This window comes from Jaculus jaculus, chromosome 13 (genome assembly GCF_020740685.1).
Source record: "Jaculus jaculus isolate mJacJac1 chromosome 13, mJacJac1.mat.Y.cur, whole genome shotgun sequence".
Taxonomy (NCBI): domain Eukaryota; kingdom Metazoa; phylum Chordata; class Mammalia; order Rodentia; family Dipodidae; genus Jaculus; species Jaculus jaculus.
The window spans coordinates 14,132,433-14,152,396 of record NC_059114.1 but is presented as its reverse complement, the minus strand read 5'-3'; the positions used below and the strand labels follow the sequence as shown (position 1 = coordinate 14,152,396).

Sequence of the window (19,964 nt, the reverse complement as noted above, 5' to 3'; positions counted from 1 at the left end):
CAGCTTTTTTTTTTTAAATCCCTCTTGATTAATGAGGAAAGAGCAGCTTAACGAAGGAAAGTTATGTGGGTGCCAGTCACAATGCTGGCTGGGCAGAAGTCCCGCCTGGTTGCTACAGACTATACCCAACCTTTCTGCTTTAGTCTGTGGGGCAGCTCCCAGGAACTTTTGGCTCTCTCTGAAGTAACAGAGTACTTCAACACTGGGTGTGGCTGTGTGGAGCTTGGCATATGAGTACTCTGGGTTCTATCCCCAGAACCAAACCAATCACACAAAAACCAAAATAAAACAAACGAACAAACATAAACCACCACTAAAGTACATAAAATGGTGCCCCCTATAAGGACCAAGCGTCTACAGAGTGATCTGGTTCTGGCACGCCCCTCTCCTCCCCTCCCTCAGGAAGTAGAGGGCTGCTGGAGGACTCAGGCTGGCCTGGGACTGAATTCTGCTCTACCCCTAACTCTTTTTTATTTTTATTGGTTTTTTTTTTTTTTTTTTTTTTTTTTGAGGTAGGATTTTACTGTAGCCCAGGCTCTCTTGGAATTCACTATGTAGTCTCAGGGTGGCCTTGAACTCACAGCAATCCTCCTACCTCTGCCTACTGAGTGCTGGATTAAAGGTATGTATCACCACACCCGGCTCTACCCCTAACTCTTGAGATTAGGCAAAGGACTTCTCAGAGCCTCAGTTGCCTCAATCTCAAATAAAGGCGGCAGCAGCAGCACCTGTCACAGCCGTTGGCAGGTGAGTTGGGATGACAAGTGCACAACACCAACACATGTGCCATCAACCCTGGTTCCTGCCCTGCTCTCTTCCTTTATACCCGAATCACAGGCTGTCAACACTGCTGGGCCTGATCGGGCCAAAGTCCATGAAATCCATGATCACATGTCATTTGTTTCTTTCTTTTGAGACAGGTCTTACTATATATCCCAAGCTAGCCTCAAGCTCATAATCCTACTTCTGCTCCCTAGCAGGGCGACATCACGCCCAGCTCTCATGTGGCATTTTCCATTCCTACACCATGATCCCTCGATGCCTACCTCATACACAGCCTTCCCCAGCATCTTCCCCACAAACTCGAAGAGCTGCAGGTAGTTCTCGTGAATGTAGGATGTGGGCGAGGGGTATAGCCTCTCATCCCCACTGGTTGTCTGCCAGGCAAAAGGACAAGGAAGAGGCAAAGGTTATATGGCTTGTCTTCCTCCCTCATCGGCCCCCCTTGGGTGCTGCTTCTGCCAGCCCCACTTGTCCACCCTTAATCACCTTGAACAGATTGAGTGCTGGGTCGAACACCCTCTTGATGATCTCTTCTAAGAACTCCTTGAATACACCATCTTGGTCAATCCCAGCCTCATCCACCCCAAGGTCATTGACAAACTTCACTCGGATCACACCCTTCATGGCATGCTGGGAGAGCTGCCGGAGCTGTTCATAGCCGTCCTGCCAAGACAGAATTACAACCTGTGAGGAGCCTGGGGCCTCTGCCTAATCCAGAAATTACCAAATATACAAGCCAGGACACAGGCCCTTGAGAAGAGTAGTTCTCGTTTGCTTCTGAATGACAGCATGTTACAAGGGAGGATTCATTTGGGAGATGTGATTGTCTTGGTCTTTGGCAGGAGGAGACTGCCCTCAGGAGGACGCAGAGAAGCCAGGCAAGGAAATTAGAAAGAATGAGTCATGACAAGGTCTGGCCCATCAAAGACAGAGGAGGTTAGGGCAAGATGGAGATCTCTCTCCTCCTACTCCCTTCTTTAATGCTGACAGTATCTTTTAGCTTATGGGAAAAACAAGTAAATTTCAGAGCATTGTAAAATGAAAAACCCTTTGGTTCCTGGTACCTTTCCTGAAATCATGAAGGACCTTGGTAGTCCTGCTAAGGAATCAAGGTTATATCCTTAGGGAAGCTGTGGGAGGTCATAAGAAGTTAGGCAAGAAGAGTCAGGGCTGGCTTTCTGTTCTAGAAAGATCTACTAGTAGTAGGACTGGTGGATGGCAGAGGACCAGGCAGAAAGCAGAGCCCAGCGTGCAGGAGTGATGCTGGGTGGGTCTGTATGAGGATGGGAACAGTGGGAAGTCTGCACCCTGCTGGCTTGTGGTCAGCAACCTCAAAATACAGCCATTTGTAGGGTGTGGCTCCAGTAGTGCGTGAGAGTACACTTAGCGTGCACCAGGTCCTGCATGTGTCCCCAGCATTGGAAACTATAAATGCAGTCACAACATGCATGGCCCCAGAACAACTCCAGAGCCCTCTTGTCTAGCTTGCCTCTGGATTCTCATCTGCTGAGGCCACCAATATGCGCCTGCTACCTGGGCGCTGAGGGTTTCATTTTAGAGAGTTGACTATAAGTATCAGTGAACATGCCAGGGCCTGGGGTTGTCCCAACTCAATAGTCCCTCGATCAAGGCCAAGGTAAATGCCTTTAAATATTGTCACCTAGTGAGCTATCCATGAAGTAAAAAAAGAGAATTGTGTACACACACACACATACACCAGGGTCTCTTGTTGCTGTAACTAAACACCCATCAGGATTTATGTGGGTGGTTGTGGAATTGATTGTAGGCTGACAGGCTTTACAAGCAATCACCTTTAAACACTGAGCCATCTCCCCAGTCCCCATCAATTTTCATAGGCCAAGGCTGTGCCATTCCTTTGTTCTTTTCAGTCACGGTTGTAGCACTGTCACATTAGCTGACATCAGACAGACCATCTCCAGAATATCCACTCACTCATCCACACAGTCTTGGTTGCTGATGAGCAATCTGCCAGTACAGTGAGACCTGTTTCGGAGAACTCTTGCTGTCTTCTTGGTGTGCTCACTTAGTGATCCTATAGCATCTCTGAATCTTATCAGGGCTGGACCCTTAAGTTGATTAGCCAAAGAAGAATTACCTCTGGGGTTTTTGAGATCCTCAAGAGGAGAAAGAACATGGCTTTGGGTATACCTGAAAAGTACTTTTTGTGCATAAAGTTTGGGAACCAGCAGGATATGATGGCTCATGCTTTTAATTCCAGCATTCAGGAGTCTGAGGCAGGACAGGGGGATTATTAGTTGGTCTCAGGACAGCCTGGGCTATCAAAAAAAAAAAAAAAAGTAAAAAGAAGCTTGAGAACAAGTTATGAAAAAAGGGTGTATGGGGGGGGGAGGTTGCCATGCAGCACTGAAACCCCTGAGCCTGACTGAGATCATTTGCTTGGCAAGGCACTCAAGATGGGCAGAGGACTCCAGCATGTTTGAATGCCCGAGGATTTGAAGTTCCTGCTCTTAACCTCAACCCAGGGAAGTAGATGTGAGCAGGACTGCCGGGATTAAGTGGGATGGCAAATGTGACACACTTGGCTACATGACTGTGCTCATGTAGCGCCTGCTGGATTCAGACATTGGTCTGTTTGATCATCCCGAGTTAAGAACTTGTAAGAAGAACCTGGCACACTCCGATCACACAGGAACTGGCGTGGGTGTGTGAGGGTCATTCGCAGCTTCATTGGAGGGAAGTGCAAGCTGGAGTTGTTCTTTCAGGCCATTTCAAGGAGAGACATGGAGATGGAAAAGGCAGGCTGGGCTTCCAGGCCAGGCTCTGTCACCAATACCCAAGTGAACTAGATTGAAAAATCTGCATTTCCAGCTGGTGAGGTGGCTCAGTGATTAAAAGCACTTGTTTGACAAATTTGACATCCTGGGTTTGATTCCCTGGTACCCACAAAAAGCCAGATGTACAAAGTGGCAATGCATCTGGAATTCATTTGCATGGCAAGAAGCCCTGGCATGACCATTCATTCTGTCTTTGCTTGCAAATAAATAATTTCTATGGTCCTAGTTCTACCTTTGACAAGGCAACCAGCTTAAACTCACCCTGGAGAGGGGGTGCCTTTCTGCAGTATGGAAACTAAGACCTAGAAAGCTACCAGAGGCATAACCTTGCCTACAAGCCAGGAAAGAGAAGTGGGAGGCCAGGTGTGACACCCATCAGCTTCCTGATGCCTCCTTATATCCATACAAGCAAAGGCCAGGGGCATTTATGTTATAATAACCAAACCACCAGCTCATGAGAACTCAGGTCACAGAATAAATAATCATCTCACTTCCTAATTCAAGTTCATGACAAAGTCTGCTTTCATGCAGAGCAGAGGAAAACAGGCTTTGTCTAAAATCTAAAAACACCTTAGGGATGTGTTCCAAACCCTGTAGACCTGAGCTGTTGGGTGAACTTCCCATAAGCAGTTTTTACTCTCAGCACACACCAGTCTACAGATGAGCACTGTACCTGTCTGAAAGGGTGTGGTGAGGAGTGGGTGGGGCTGAGACTGGATTGGGAGCTGCATCTAGGTCTAATGAGGAAAATGCTGGAAAAGTGAATTTTGGATACAAATGGGCTTTTGAGTCACAGCAGGAGTTTTGAACTGGTGGCCTACAACTTGAACTCAGAGGCAAACACGGCACATTACAAAATGTAATTAGCTCACAACATAATAGATCTGAGGATTTTGCACAAGACCTTGGATTTTGGGTTCTTCTCCTAAAAATTCACATCATCCGCAAGCCCACACCCCCATGTGCAAGTCAGGAGACCCAAGTGGAGGATCATCTTCTGGGCGAAGCACGTGCTACTCGGTGGCTCACCTATCTCTGCTCCCAACAATGAGGCCGATGGCAGCCGATGCTCACTCACCTGGAGGGTTGTTTTTCCCCCGAGGTAGGGTCTCACTCTAGCCCAGGCTGACCTGGAATTCACTATGTAGTCTCAGGGTGGCCTTGAACCCATGATGATCCTCTTACCTCTGCCGCCTGAGTGCCGGGACTAAAGGCGTGCACAACCATGCCTGGCGTCTGGAGTTGTTTTTAAGGAGAGCTAGCTACCTTAGCACAAGGGAGCTAAGGTTTGGGAGACACGGGCTGGAGCAGTGGAAGTGGAGACCATTTCAATTTGTTTAGCATGTGAGCCAAGTGTTCCTGGAAGGTGCCCCTCAAGGTTTGCCTCTGGCTTACACACCTGATGTGCAGGGGACCCTGATAGCACTGAAATTCCTTATCCCTACTTATGTTTTCCCTCCACTGTTGGGAATGAAACTAGGGCCTCACAAATGCTGGGCAAGTGCTCTTGCCACTGAGCCACACTCTCAGCCTTTCCTTCTTTTCTTTTCTTTTTTTCTTTTTCTTTTTCTTTTTTCTTTTTTTGTTTTGTTCACTCTAGTTCAGGCTGTCCTGGAATTCACTATGTAGTCTAAGGGTAGCTTCAAACTCATATGGATCCTCTTACCTCTACCTCCTGAGTGCAGGAATTAAAGGTGTGTGCCACCATGCCTGGCTTATCCCCTACTTTTTAAAAAAAGTTTTATTTTTATTAATTTATTTGAGAGAGAGAGAGAGAGAGAGGGAGAGAGAGGGAGGGAGGACATGTTGGGGCCTCCAGCTACTGCATGCGCCACCTTGTCCATCTGGCTTATGTGGGTACTAGGGAATTGAACCTCCCCACTTTTAAGAGGGTCAAAACATCAATTTCTGAACATACACTGTCTTTCCCAGAGGTGAGGAGAACTGATGTTCTTCAGCAAGAAGTGACACAATCATGGTACAAATGTGCTACAAGGGGAGATGAAGGGATGGAGGGGCTGTGAGTGTGTGTTGCTATACATGGTGCTGGCCACCTGTCCCATGCTGTTGTGGGACTCTTTGGCTATATTACACTAGCAGGGCATGCAAATGAGCTGTGGCCAGAGTGTGATAAAAGGTCTAAAGAGTAACATGAAAACAAAAGAAAAAAAATCAAGCCAAGGCCCTTCTAGGGGTAGGACTTGCAGCTTGGAAACCACCACCATTGCTGAAGCACACCCAGGCAGGCTGGGCACTGTACAGCCCAGACATCACAGGCCCTCGGCAATGGCAAAGCTCCAGCAGTCGTCAGGGAGAGCTTTAAAGTAGTGCTCCATGGAGCACACTTCCTTGTGACAGGCTTCCACAGGCCTCCCCACTTACGACAAGACACAGCAACACATTATGGTACCTTCCTGACACACAGAAGCAAGTGTTTTAGGACAGGACACCTTCTTCTAAGACACAGTGATAATTCTGGACACTGGAATGGCTTAGGTGGGCAACATCACATCTACAGAGGTTTGAGCCGTGAGGTCAGAGTACTTGTGTGTGCGGTCCAGGAAGTCTGACAGCTCTACCTTAGCTACACCGCCTTCTCAGGCAGGAGGCTGGGGTGCTCAGTCAGCACACAACTGAGGACTCCTGTCCCCACTTCACAGAGACACGAGGAAGGAGTTGGTGTTTAGTCCAAAAGTTCTCATGGAACAGACAGTGCAGGCCCCCGCACCGAGGGCCTGTTACACTGAGTAGTTATGCGGAGCAGCTGACAGGACAAACAAATCCCTTTCTATTCCATCATTTTAGAGTCTTCATACCAAGGAGACAGGAAGTGCTTGGAGGCAACAGATATCTATCTACTACATCCCACTTGAAAGAGCACTCTTCTCCACGATGGGGTTTTACAGGCCTCACTACTCACCTCCAACATCCGGGACCTTCGGATAGTGATGTGAGTGACGTGAGGGGAGGCAGAGCTGGTTTCCACAAGCCCCAGATTCTCCTTCTCCTTGGTCACCATGTTTCGGAACAGGAGAACTCTCTGAAATAAGCAAAGTTGGAACCAGAAACATGGTCAACAACTGATGTCTTCAAAGACTATTAAACAAAATTACTAAAATTTAAATCATCAGAGAAGCAACTAGAACAGGATGCCCAATGTGGCTGTTTGTAGAGGTGTCTTGAGAGAACTGTAAACATTCCCAAAAGCACTTTTGGGAATTAGAAAAATGGCCGAACTTGTACCAAGGCAGCTGCATTCCAGAAAAAGTGGTCTGGAGTCCAGATAGGAACAGTCCAACAGGAAACCATTCTCCTCATGTAGTAAAACTAACCACCACAGAAACCTGGAGGCAGAGCAAGTTAGTGTGGTTGCTTTCTATAGCTGTGCCTGCTTCAAAGGTGATCAATATTATGAATTTGAAACATAGAAACCACTCAAAGATAATTTTTCCTACTGTCAGAGATCTGAAAAATGACTCAACTGTATAAAGGTTTTTGGCCTTGCTATACTCCTCCTCTGTATCAAGTATATAGCAGTCTCACCAGTCATATTTTCAATTATCATTTGAAAATATCCTTAGCCATATGACTTTGATATCTCCTTCATTTTATTAAACTGGCTTAGATCTTCTGGGCTCAAGCAGTTTTCCCATCTCAGCCTACCCTATAGCTGTGACCGCAGGCCCACTGCACCCTAAAATGAGGCTTTTCAGTAGAGCATAAGCCTTTTTTGCACTATCACAGGTGCAGAGAGAATCACCACTGTAACAGCACTCAGACAAGGTGAGCAGAATGAATGCTGTGCTTTAATACAAAAAAGGGACTCTCTCCCAAAACCAGGAACTTTACTAGATACAAGTAAGAATGACAAAAGTAGGCTAGACATGGTGGCATACACCTGTGATTCCAGGACTCATGAGGCTGATGCAGGAAGATCATAGGACCCAGGCCACCCTGGGTTGCACAGTGAGACCTTGTCTCAAAACACCCCCAAAAATTAAGCTGGGTATGGTAGCGCATGCCTTTAATCCTAGTACTCGGGAGGCAGAGCAGAAGGGTCACCATGAGTTCAAGGCTACCCTGAGACTACAATGTGAATTCCAGGTCAGCATGGGCTAGAGTGAGAGCCTACCTCGGAAAACAAAAAACAAACAAAAAACACCACAAATAAAACTGGTAAAATTGTATAGCCATTAGAAAGCAGAGGAGAAAAGACAGAACCTTGATGGTAATTTTAAGCAAAATATTAAAAAAAAAAAAAGGTTAGCTTATGGCCTAGACTCAAAAGACAAGACATTCCAATTATCTCAGTGGTTCCGAAACTTTGCTGTTCACAGCACCCCCGTTGTCTTCTGTGTCCATGGCATTCTTAGGTCAGAAGACAGTTCAGTGTATTAGGCAGCAAGGTCCTAACAACTTAAAATGCTATTGGTGAGGCTGGAAATGGGCTCAGTGGCAGAGCACATACTTAGCACGCCCAAGATCCTGGGTTTGATCTCAGGGGTTAGCTCAGGGGTTGGCAGCGTGGGGGTGGTTTGTGTCCTAAAACTTACGGCACATAATTTTTTACTTTGAAAACTTAGATTTGCAAATATAGCACCACTGAAAAGAAGGTAGTGTGAATGAATGTGAGAGCCTCAAGCTACTTTCATAAAGCAGTTTCTGTGCCACCACTTGTGCTGCTCCTTGTAAACATTTCAACTCCCTTAGCAACCCAGTGTCCCAGAACACCACGAGTCAAGACTCCAGACTGCATGTTATGGGAGGGCCAGAGGCTGAGTTCACACACAGACCCAGGACAAGGCACCGAGTTACAAGCCAGACACCACCGAGCCAGGGGGCTGGGGACAATGCAGCACTAGCTGGAGAAGCCAAAGCTGCGACACGTGGAAGGTGGGCTTGGAAGGCAGGAGGGCGGCTGCACGTCTCCATCAGGTCACAGATTAGTGGTGCTGCCTTTGGGTAGAGCAGCAGTCAACTAGACAGGAGGGGTGCACCACACACGGAGGGCACAGCTGGCTAAGCTGTGTGCCTTCTATCAGAGGCATGCTGTATGCTGTGGGGGTGGGGTCTCTCAAGGATAGCATGTTTGACAATATCCAGGAGGGAATCTGTCAAGTACAGTAAGAATTCAAACAGCCATACCATTTGCACATCACTGCTTGAAGGGGATGAATAGCAATCGAAAAGAAGTCAAGGTCAAACAATAACAAAACAGTGAGGGACTCTGAAAGTGAGATTTAATTTACAAAAAAGGATACTTACGCTATTTTCTAAAAATGCATATAAAAGAAAAAAGAAAGAAGGAAAGAGAAAAACAAGAGAACAGGCAAGAATATTCTTAGGGAACTCTTCAAAGGAGGATACGGAACTGCCACGGCATCCAGCAGGTATGGAGATGCCTGCCACTTTCCAGGGGTATGAGCAGTGCTTCCCAACATATCCTGGATGTCCCTGTTCTAATATCTGCCCCTTCCCAAGTCTCTTTCATGGCCTGGAAAGTGTCAGCATACTCCCTCCTGTCAGTTTGACAGGATTTAGAATCACCATGGAAACAAAGCTCTTGGCATATCTGTTAGGGATTTTCTGGAGTAGATTAACTGAGATGGAAGACCATCCTAACTGGGCGGTGTCATTCCATGGGTTGGGGTCCTGAACTGTATACAAAGGAGAAAGCAGGCTGGAGAGATAGCTCAGTGATTAAGGTGCTTGCCTGCAAAGCCCAAGGACCAGTACCTGCGTAAACCAGATGTACAAGGTGGAGCATGTCTCTGGAGTTCGTTTGTAGTGGCTAGAGACCCTGGCAAGCCAATTCTCTCTTTCTCTCTCTCTTTCAAACAAATAAAATATTTTTTAAGAAGGAGAAAGCTGGGGCTAGGGAGATGGCTTAGTGGTTAAGGTGTTTGCCTGCAAAACCAAAGGACCTCAATTCAATTGCCCAGGTCCCATGTAAGCCAGATGGACAAGGTGGTGCATGCGTCTGGAGTTCATTTGCAGTGGCTGGAAGCTCTGATGCATCCATTCTCTTTCTCTCTCAAATAAATATATAAAATTAAAAGAAGAAAAACTTTGAAAAAGGAGAAAGCTATCTGAGCACTAGCTTCCTCACTGTGGACTGAATGTGATCAGTTGCCTGAAGCTCCTGATGCCATGTCTTCCCCCACGATGGACCATAACCTTGAATTATAAGCTGCAGTAAACCCTTTCTTCCTCACTGATTGTTGTCAGATATCTTGTCTCAGGAACAAGGTGACTAATACAATTTCTTTCTTGGTGTCTTCCTCTCTTCTTAGCAGCTTTCCTTTCTTAAAAAAAAAAAAAATATATATATATATATATATATATATATTTTTTTTTTTTTGGGGGGTTTTGAGGTAGGGTCTCACTCTAGCCCAGGCTGACCTGGAATTCACTATGGAGTCTCAGGGTGGCCTCGAACTCACGGCGATCCTCCTACCTCTGCCTCCTGAGGGCTGGGATTAAAGGCGTGCACCACCACGCCCGGCTTCTTTTAAATATATTTTATTTTTATTTATTTGAGAGAGAGAGAGAGAGAGAGAGAGAGAGAGAGAGAGAGAGAGAGAGAGAATGGGTGCAGCAGGGCCTCCAGCCATTGCAAACGAACTCCAGATGCATGTGCCACCTTGTGCATCTGGCTTATGTGGGTTCTGGGGAATCAAACCTGGGTCCTTAGGCTTTGCAGACAAACATCTTAACCGCTAAACCATCTCTCAAGCCCCTTCTTAGCAGCTTTCTAAGTGGTGAGTCCTAGAATATGTCTATCTGCCCTGTTCTCCTGCTTATTGTAGGGCAGAGCAGGAGAGCTGTGTACTGCCCACATGCAGAACCCCTCCAGTCCAAGCCTCTTCTGGGTTCCAGAACCTCTCGGAGCATAGCCATCTCATGCTGCCTGCTCACCGCTGAACTCACCTCCACATTCCAGATCTGTCTCTGCCTTTCTTTCTATCCCAGGGATGGTGCTCTCATTCCAAAACTTGACTCTCATCTCCCGCTCTCCTCCCTTGCTGTGTAGCGAGCACCATGGCCTGCGACGCTGGTCTGGCTGCCTTTCACTCCAGTGCCACCTGGCGCACGCCACTTGCCTTTCGCACCTTTGCTTCCGGCCAGGAGTTCTCACACCTGGTCAGATACATCCCGAGACACAGCTCTGACCAAGGACCTTCTCAGCTTAAAACAGCAGGACGGCTCTGAACTGCCCCAGCTCCTAGCCTTGGCTGATAAGGTCCTGATTGCTCTACCTCCTATAATCCTCCTCAGCTTCACTGAACTGCTTCATGTTCTGCAATCGCACTGCACACCTAGCTTCTCTCCGTCCACTTTTGCTTACAGAGCCCTCTCCTGACTCCGTTCCCTCCCACAGCTGGGTCAGGTCCCTGGACCGGGCTCCCACAGCACACACCTTCTTCCACATGACTTCACACTACCCTCTCTATTTCTTCACCACGGTACGCAGCAAACCTGTCAGTCAGAGTAAGACAGACCATAACAAGGACGAAGAGCCAGGGAGCACGTGGGACAGAAAGACCCACCAGGAGTCCAGCTCTGAGTCAACTCACATTTTTGTGAGGAATGACATGGGGGATGTACTGCAGGATCAGCTGTGCACGCTTTCGGTCCTTGTCAAGTTCTTGGAAGAGCACACTAGGCTTGAGGTCCCTTTAAGAAGAGAGACATAGACTTGGGTTATTAAAAAGAAAACATTTCCTAGTGCAGGGTTTGCAACTCCATGGCTGTCTGCTATTGTACTATCTTTTTTTTTTTTTAATTATTTATTTATTTATTTGAGAGCGACAGACATAGAGAGAAAGACAGATAGAGGGAGAGAGAGAGAATGGGCGCGCCAGGGCTTCCAGCCTCTGCAAACGAACTCCAGACGCGTGCGCCCCCTTGTGCATCTGGCTAACGTGGGACCTGGAGAACCGAGCCTCGAACCGGGGTCCTTAGGCTTCACAGGCAAGCGCTTAACCGCTAAGCCATCTCCAGCCCTTTTTTTGTTTTTTTGAGATAGGGTCTCACTCTAGCCTGGGCTGACCTGGAACTCCCTCTGTAACTTCAGGCTGGTCTCAAACTTCTACCTCAGCCTCCCCAGTGCTGGGATTAAAGGTGTGCACCATCACATCAGGTGTACCACAGCTGCAACTATTTCATGAGAGCTGTGAGTTACTGATAGAAGTGCTAACATATTCTTTTTAAAAAATTATTTATTTGAGTGAGAGAGAGAGAGAATGGGCGCGCCAGGGCCTCCAGCCACTGCAAACGAACTCCAGACGCATGCACCCCCTTGTGCATCTGATTAACATGGGTCCTGGGGAATCAAGCCTCAAACTGGGGGTCCTTAGGCTTCACAGGCAAGCGCTTAACTGCTAAGCCATCTCTCCAGCCCGCTAACATATTCTTGACTTTAGTTGTTGGTGGGCTCCCTCACTCCATCTGCTAAAAACCTGGTCAGTGTTTAATCCAGGTTATTCTGCTGATGAAAATTCCCAGGTAACAGTCACACCCTGTTGCTCAGGTCAGCCAAGATCCTTCTCTTTCTAGTCTAGATGGGAAACAGCTATTAGAAGTAACCCGGTTACTTGACAATGGTAACCAAGCAGCTGCTGGGTGATGTGCCTGGACAGGTGCTGCATGGGGACAGAAGCTCTTCTTGCAGATGATGAACAGTGAAGGAGAGGAAAAAGGCTCTCTGCCTTAAGCACAAATGCTGAGCACACAGGTACCAATGCTGGTGTGGGGGGTGGGGGAGGGAGACAGAAAGGGGGGAGCCCTTTCCCAGCTGGTGAGGCGCTCACTTTCGCAGCCAGTGGTCCTCGGGGGCGAAGCGCCGCCGGCAGTCTCGCTCATAGAGCACCATCAGCCACCCATGGACGGACTGAAACAACTCCAGGGTCTCACCTTTAGCGGTCTCTACGGGGCAGAGAAACAGAAAGGGCACATCCTTGCAGAAGAGGTGTTAGAGCTACAGGAGTGGAAGGACAGCTCCTACTTATCCTGAGCCCTCAGCAGGACTGACCTCCTGCTCTTGAACTTTCCGTGGAACGAGAGGCCCCTTAGGAGTGCCCTAGATATCTGTAGGGCCTGAGCGTCTCTTAGAAAAGTCACCCATGCTGCCTCCCACTAGTTCCCGTCCTTTGCCTCTAATGAGCTTTGTATTAAACTAAGAGAAGCATGTCAGGAGGGGGACTGTTGTTTGCAGTGTGATCTGGAACACATTCCATTTCCATGAAAATCAATGTGGAGATGAAAAGAGAGATTTAGGGCAAAGCTGAACCATCAGTAATAATCCTTGACCCACACCTGCCAATCCTCAAGGATGCCTGGCAGACAGACTATCCTATCTCCCAATACAGGAATAAATGTATAATTTCTATTACCTTCGGTAGACAGTAAAGCTAAGCAGCAGCTGATGTTCTAGACTGTCATCTCCCTGGATGCAGCACAAACTGGTGACAGCATCTTTACCTTACCTACAATTCCGTCCCAGATCATCTTAAACACGAAGGAATTCAGAAAAGAGGAAATGGTGACCAGTTCTTCCAGTTTAAATGAAATTTGTTCTTCATAAACTTCAATGTCATCAAGGATCCTACATGAAACAGGAAATTATTCAGAATTTTCTACTTAGAGAAGAAAAAAAATGAGATATCACTGCTCACAAGACATAACAAACAGGGTCAATAAATAATTTCTATCTTTTCTCGACATGTACTTTAGCTTGAAGATAAAATGTTGTGTCTAAAATCTGCTTCAGAATAATCTGGGAGAGGAGAGCAGCTGGCAGCTCAGAACAAGCAAGACTGGGTGTTAACCATTCTTAGCTGTGATGGCACATTAGTCTTTATGCCTTCTTTTTACTTGAGATTGTCCAGAGTAAAAAGATAAAAAATACTATTAAAGAAAAAACACCAACTCTATCTGCTCTTATATTCTGCTGGTGATGCTACACGTGATACTTTTTTTTCACATTTTTCATTCCTGTCTGAATATGATGGTGTCTTGACAGAGCCTGTGTTTCCTGAGGAACAATACACTAATGGTGCTTGGTACTCATGAGGGAATGAATGAATGCTTGAACAAATATATGAATGAATGACCATATGAGACACAGCTCAAACTGAAAATTCACTAGAAGCTCTCCGCACATTTCAGAATACAACTTGTGTTCAGGTCACCCTGACTCAGCAATTAAAGGTATTTTCCCCAGAATCTACAGACCTAGCTCTTACTTCCACCTACTCCCCTCCCCCCAGGACACTCACCCAATCTGCCACCTACATCCTCTCTTGCTAAGATCTTCTAGACTGAACCTAACTGTCAACTGCCACCAACCTTCTGAAGACAAGTGGAATCCAAAGAAAAACAAATATATAACGAGATACACATATTTAATAAGCAAAAGGACCAAATAAGACTACTATGTATTAATTTCCCACTATGCCTGACACTATGCCTATACTAAATATGTCTTCTCTCAACTATTCTATCAGATTGGCAATACTATCTTCATTCTAACACAGAAACTGAGGCTCAAGCAACTTGCCCAGAGTCAGCTTGTAACAATGACCAGCCAACCCACACTGAGCTTTTCCTACATTCCAGAGACTGAGCCCTAAGTGCCTGGCACTTAATTCCTATGGCAAGCCTAACAGACAGGTGGCTGGTATATTCCCATTTACAGATGAGAAAACTTGGTGCCTCAGCAAACAGCCAAGGCAGATTTTGCCTCTGACTCTGAGGTTCCCCTATAACCTACCTATCAGGGAATAAATAGCCGAGCTGTGATTTGGCCACATGTTTAGGAGATCCCAAGGCCTGCAGTGGTGCTGACCCAGCTGCTCTGAAATAACTAACACTTGCTGAACACCTGGCACATACCACCTGCTTTGTGAATGTTTTCTTGACTATATTTGGGGAGGGAGAGAGAGACAGATTTTTGCTGTTGTTGAGGCTGGCCTGAACTCATGAGCTTGACTGACCTGCTAAGCCTCCTGCGTCACTGGGACCACAGGTGTGCACCACCATGCCCAGCCTCACAGAGACACTGCCACACAGGCCCACTGCCTGCAGTGATCTTATCAACAGTTTGTTGCTTCCCAACATTGCCACTTGGCCTCTCTAAATTCTAGGAAAGGTATTCAGCCCACAGTGGTCAACCTACGTGATGAGGTGCCGGGAACAATCACAGAACAGCATCAGCATGGCCAAGAGCTGCTTGGACTCTCCAGTGTCATTGTTCAGGCATTCCAAGAAGAGCTTTAACCCTCCATGGGGCCCCAGCTCACAGATAAATGCCCACAGTTTGGGCAGCAGGTCATCAAGGTAAGTGAGACCTGGAAAAGGATAGAGAAACCCAAGCTTCAGGCGGGGCTCCAGTGGGTCTGTTATTACTCCTTTGTACTGGACAACCAAAGCACTTAAACCCGTGTGTGAGAGGGTGCGATTACAGAACCACCACAGTTACGGCCAACAACAGTTTATAGGTGTCGAGTAGGTGCCAGACACCATTCTAAGAACTTTGGATCATCTCGTGTCTGTGAAGCCCAAAGAAGCTAGCTCTATTCTATAAAGAAAGGCACTGCAGCACAGGGGCACAGAGGCCAAATAATTTGCCCCAAATCACACAGCCAGCAAAAGTCTCAGAGCCAGAAGAAACCAGGTCTGTTTGACTTAAGTATGATTATTATTACTATTATTATTATTTGAGGGAGGGTCTCACTGTAACCCAGGCTAACCTGGAATTCACTATGTAGTTTCAGGGTGGCCTCGAACTCACATTGATCCTCCTACCTCTGCCTCCCGAGTGCTGGAATTAAAGGCAGTGCACCACCACACCTGGCTCGCATTATGTTTTATTGAAGTTCAGTCTCACTCTAGCCAACGTTGACCTGGAACTCACACTGTAGCCCCAGGCTGGCCTTGAACTCAGTGATCCTACCACCTCAGTCCAAATGTGGGGATTAAAGGCATGTGCCACCATGCCCAGCTATAATTATGTTTTTTTTAAAATAAATATTTTTATTTATTTATTTGAGAGAGAGAGGGAGAGTGGGTGTGCCAGGGAATTAAGCCACTGCAAATGAACTCTGATGCATGCATCACCTTGTGCATCTGACTTATGTGGGTCCTGGGGAACCGAACCTGGGTTCTTTGGCTTTGCAGGCAAGCACCTTAACTGCTAAGCCATCTCTCCAGCCCATAATTATGTTCTGAATCAGTAAAGTTTCTTTTGGAAAAGGCCAGAGTAAATATTTTTAGACTTTGTGGGCCATACATCTCTGTTAAAAACGTGAAACAAATGAAAGTGAGCAGAGCTTAATTGAGTACAGCATCCCTGGCACACTGGGCAGCGCCCAGGACGCAGGTGGGCAGGCAGCATGTGTTCCAGCTTGATGCTTTTCTCAGAGGAACCCGCACTAGTTAGCTGACCATCCTGGCTGACTGAAGAGTGCTGCTGTGACTGGCTTATGCTCAGCTACCAGTCACAGGATAATTCTCCCAAGTCAGCCTTTTGGTTCACAGGTAAGGTAGGGTGTGGTTCATCAGTAAGGAATCAGGATGGTGGCATCCCCAGGCCCGTGCTAGCAGAGAAGCAGCCATAGGCATTGTATAAATGAATGCATCTGGCTGTGTTCTAATACAAGTTCATTTACAAAAAGAAGTCGTAGGCTGGCTTTCATCTACAGACAGACCACTGCCTTAAACCATCTTGCAGGCTTACCAATACTTGGCAAAGCTTTCCTCTAATGTTCTCCTACTATTCTGTATTAAAAATGAGAAAGCAGGGCTGGTGAGATGGCTTAGTGGTTAAGGCGATGCCTGCAAAGACCGAGGACCCAGGTTCAACTCCCCAGAACCGAGGTAAGCCAGATGCACAAGGTGGCACATGTGTCTGGAGTTCATTTGCGGTGGGCTAGAGACCCTGGCATGTTCATTTTCTTTGTCTCTCTCTCACATAAATAAATAAGCAATAAATTTTTAGGGCTGGAGAGATGGCTTAGCAGTTAAGGTGCTTGCCTAAGAAGCCAAAGGACCCAGGTTTGATTCCCCAGGACCCATGCAAGTCAGATGCACAAAGAGCACATGCATCTGGAGTTCATTTGCAGTGGCTACAGGCCCTGGTGCAACCATTCTGTCTGTCCCTCTTCTCTATCTCTCTCTCTGCTTGAAAATAAATAAATATATATTTTTCCAGGCATGGTGGCGCATGCCTTTAATCCCAGCACTCAGGAGGCAAAGGTAGGAGGATCATTGTGGGTTTGAGGCCACCCTGAGACTATACAACAAATTCCAGACCAGTCTGAGGTAGCGTGAGATCCTACCTCAAAAAAAATGTGTGTGTGTGTGTGTGTGTGTGTGTGTGTGTATTTTAACATATATATATATATATATATACATATATATATATATATATATATATATATATATATATATATATATATATATGAATGAATGGGAAAGCAGCCAGGTGTGGTGGCACATGCCTTTAATCCCCAGCACTTGGGAGGCAGAGGTAGGAGGATTGCTGTGAATTCAAGTCCACCCCAAGACTGCTGAGTAAATTTCAGGTCAGCCTGGGCTAGAGTAAAACCCTACAAAAATAAAACCAAAAAATAAAAATAGGAAAGCATGAACCATATGTGGTGGTACACACCTTTAATCTCAGCACTTGGGAGGATCACAGTGAGTTCAAGGCCAACCTGAGACCACACAGTGAATTCCAGGTCAGCCTGGGCTAGACTGAAACCCTACCTCGAAAAACCAAAAGAGAAAAAAAAAACAAAAACTATGTGTGTGTGGGAAGTATTAAGTGACTATACCAGAGACATTCTGAAGTTCTAAACAAAATTAACCCTAGAGAAACAATAGGTGAAACCAAGAACATTCTAAAAGCCTGTTTTCTGAAGGCCACAAGGACTCAGATACCTATGTGCAACCTTGGCACATTTTACTTTAATACTGTGGTTAATGATTTAAGGAAGTCTAGGCCAGGTATGGTGGTGCACGCCTTTAGTCCCAGCACTCCAGAGGCACAGGTAGGAGGATATGTGTGAGTTTGTGGCCAGCCTGGGACCACATATGAATTCCTGGTCAGCCTGGACTAGAGCAAGACCCAACCTCAAAAACCCAAAATGGAAAAAAAACAAAGAAAGTCTGGATCTGAAATTCCATATGCTGAATATATAGGTAAGGTGCATTTCTTAGAAAAGCAGAGCCCCATCATTTGAGACCTTTTAATGCCTCCCATTTTATAGGGCACTCTGAGTTATTTTGTCTTCAGTGAAGCACTGTTTGGGAAAGGTATGAGCCAGGGTTGGCGTTGTGGAGTGTACCATCAATGCAACTCAGGGATTCTGAGAGGTGAGCAGAAAGACTTGTAAGAGAGGCAGAGAAATGTAACATTTAACTGATGTGGGAACAGACTTTCAAGAGTATAAGGATATGGTTATAGACAGGCTTTGGGAAAAAAAGCAAGGATACTAGTTACATAAATGCTCAGTGTGCAACTATTTTCTTTTTGGGGGGAGGGATGGTGGTGGTGTCAAGGTAGGGTCTGGCTCTAGCCAGGCTGACCTGAAATTCACTATGGAGTCTCAGGCTGGCCTTTGAACTCAGTGATCCTCCTACCTCTGCCTCCTAAGTGTTGGGATTAAATGCCTGGCTATGTAACTAGTTTTTATGTAGCCCATGCTACATCACACATACCAAAGAATACAGAAATCTCACATTTTAAAATGCAGATTAAAAAGGAAGAGCAACTGGTTATATTGTGGAGATGATAAATCTTTATGGGACAAAAGAAAAGCAACTGTGCTGGTGTACACTAAAACACTCACAGCCTTTTACACTGACTTAGCAAGGCTACTAATCCTAAAGAGTGGTGTCCGAGTACAGCAGAGCTCCAGGACTGTTGGCCACATGAGGAGCATAAACAGAGGCACTTTGGAAACTATATATAGAAAAACAGTATTTTTTTAAAGTGTTAAATTCTATTACCTGACTTAAGATGTGTATAGCTAAATGAATAGACTATATATCATTTTATTCTTAAAAGCAAATTTTCCTATCACTTAGGAAAATGAGGTTAGATGTGAGCTCACCTTAAAGAGCTGGACATGGGCAGTAACCTTAAAACCTTTTCACCCAACAGATTCCCAAGGAAGCCATGGGTGGGCCCTTGTCCCTGTTCTCCTGCCTCTGGTCTTTTACTCTAGCCCAGGCTGATGTGGAACTCACTACGTAGTCTCAGAGTGGCCTCAAATTCACAGTAATCCTCCTACCTCTGCCTCCAGAATGCAGGATTAAAGGCGAGCACCACCACGCCTGGCTCTTCTGGTCAATTTTGGGAACCTGCCCAAAGCCCTACCTTCCATCCCACTGCTCATGCTCCAGCAAAATGCTCAGGGCTGCTGGGTACCTTCGCCCGCACACCCAGCAGGTGCCTCACACTACAGGCCAACACAGCTGAATCCCCACAGGCCCCTTTCTGACTGGGCTTCTTCAGCTCAGCAAAGGGTACCACCCATTCATACAAGTGCTGGGGACCCAAACCTGCATTGCCTTTAGTCCTCATGCTTCAAATCCAAGCCAGTAAGACTTACAGACAACATTTTTAAAACACTCCTGAAACCCTCCCACTTCCACCCTAACACTTCTATAAGGCCAGCAGGGATGATTTTGCTCCACTCCCCCGAGAGTGCCTTTAGCTATGTGCATATGTGCTTTTGCTGTAACATCCCACAAGGCACAAGACTGCCCCCACCATAAAGAATTATAAAGGCCAAAGCATCAAGTCATGGGAGGCTGAGAGCTGGCCCTGTCCAACACATTTCGCTGTGCTCGTCCCTCTGCTCACTCGCACTGACAGACTACAGCGCCCTCTGGAAAGGAGGCCTGGCTGTCCTGCTCACCTCTGTGTCCTCTGTGCCCTGCACAGAGGGGTCTCTGGAGATCTCTGAAATAAATAACAAGCACGAAAGACAGAAGCAGCAGCATTTTATGACTTTAAGAAATGCATGCTGCAGCAGAGTTGATACTCCTTTATGCAGTAAAAGGCTTTTACAGGTTACAAGGTCTTTTTGTACTCACAACAGCAAGAACTCCTGTGCTGCAACCAAAAAGCCCTTGACACTCAATTCTGTTTACAAGAAGGATTTTATTTCTTGTACAGCTAAAAAAGAAATTTTAGGCATATTCATGCAATGAGATAACATGCAGCCAAAAAAAATGAGGTTTCTAAATTGTTACCATGATAAAATGCTTATAAAATGAGTAATGGAAAGGGAAAGATAAAACGGTATGTGTTAGTTTGAATGTATTTATGTGTATAACATTCAATGTTTATCA

General features: G+C 46.3%; 1 protein-coding gene across 3 annotated transcripts in view; it reads right to left on the bottom strand.

Annotated features, from left to right (window-relative positions):
- Positions 1-19,964, bottom strand: part of Ube3b (ubiquitin protein ligase E3B) — a 62,178-nt gene that overhangs the window by 15,727 nt on the left and 26,487 nt on the right. For all 3 annotated transcript variants that reach the window (XM_004664108.2, XM_045132427.1, XM_045132426.1), the window contains exons 15-21: positions 14,779-14,950; positions 13,088-13,206; positions 12,413-12,527; positions 11,177-11,276; positions 6,520-6,639; positions 1,270-1,446; positions 1,047-1,157 (exon numbers count right to left, since the gene is read on the bottom strand). In XM_004664108.2, coding sequence (XP_004664165.2) covers positions 1,047-1,157; positions 1,270-1,446; positions 6,520-6,639; positions 11,177-11,276; positions 12,413-12,527; positions 13,088-13,206; positions 14,779-14,950 — 914 coding nt within the window. The remainder of the gene's footprint in view (positions 1-1,046; positions 1,158-1,269; positions 1,447-6,519; positions 6,640-11,176; positions 11,277-12,412; positions 12,528-13,087; positions 13,207-14,778; positions 14,951-19,964) is intronic.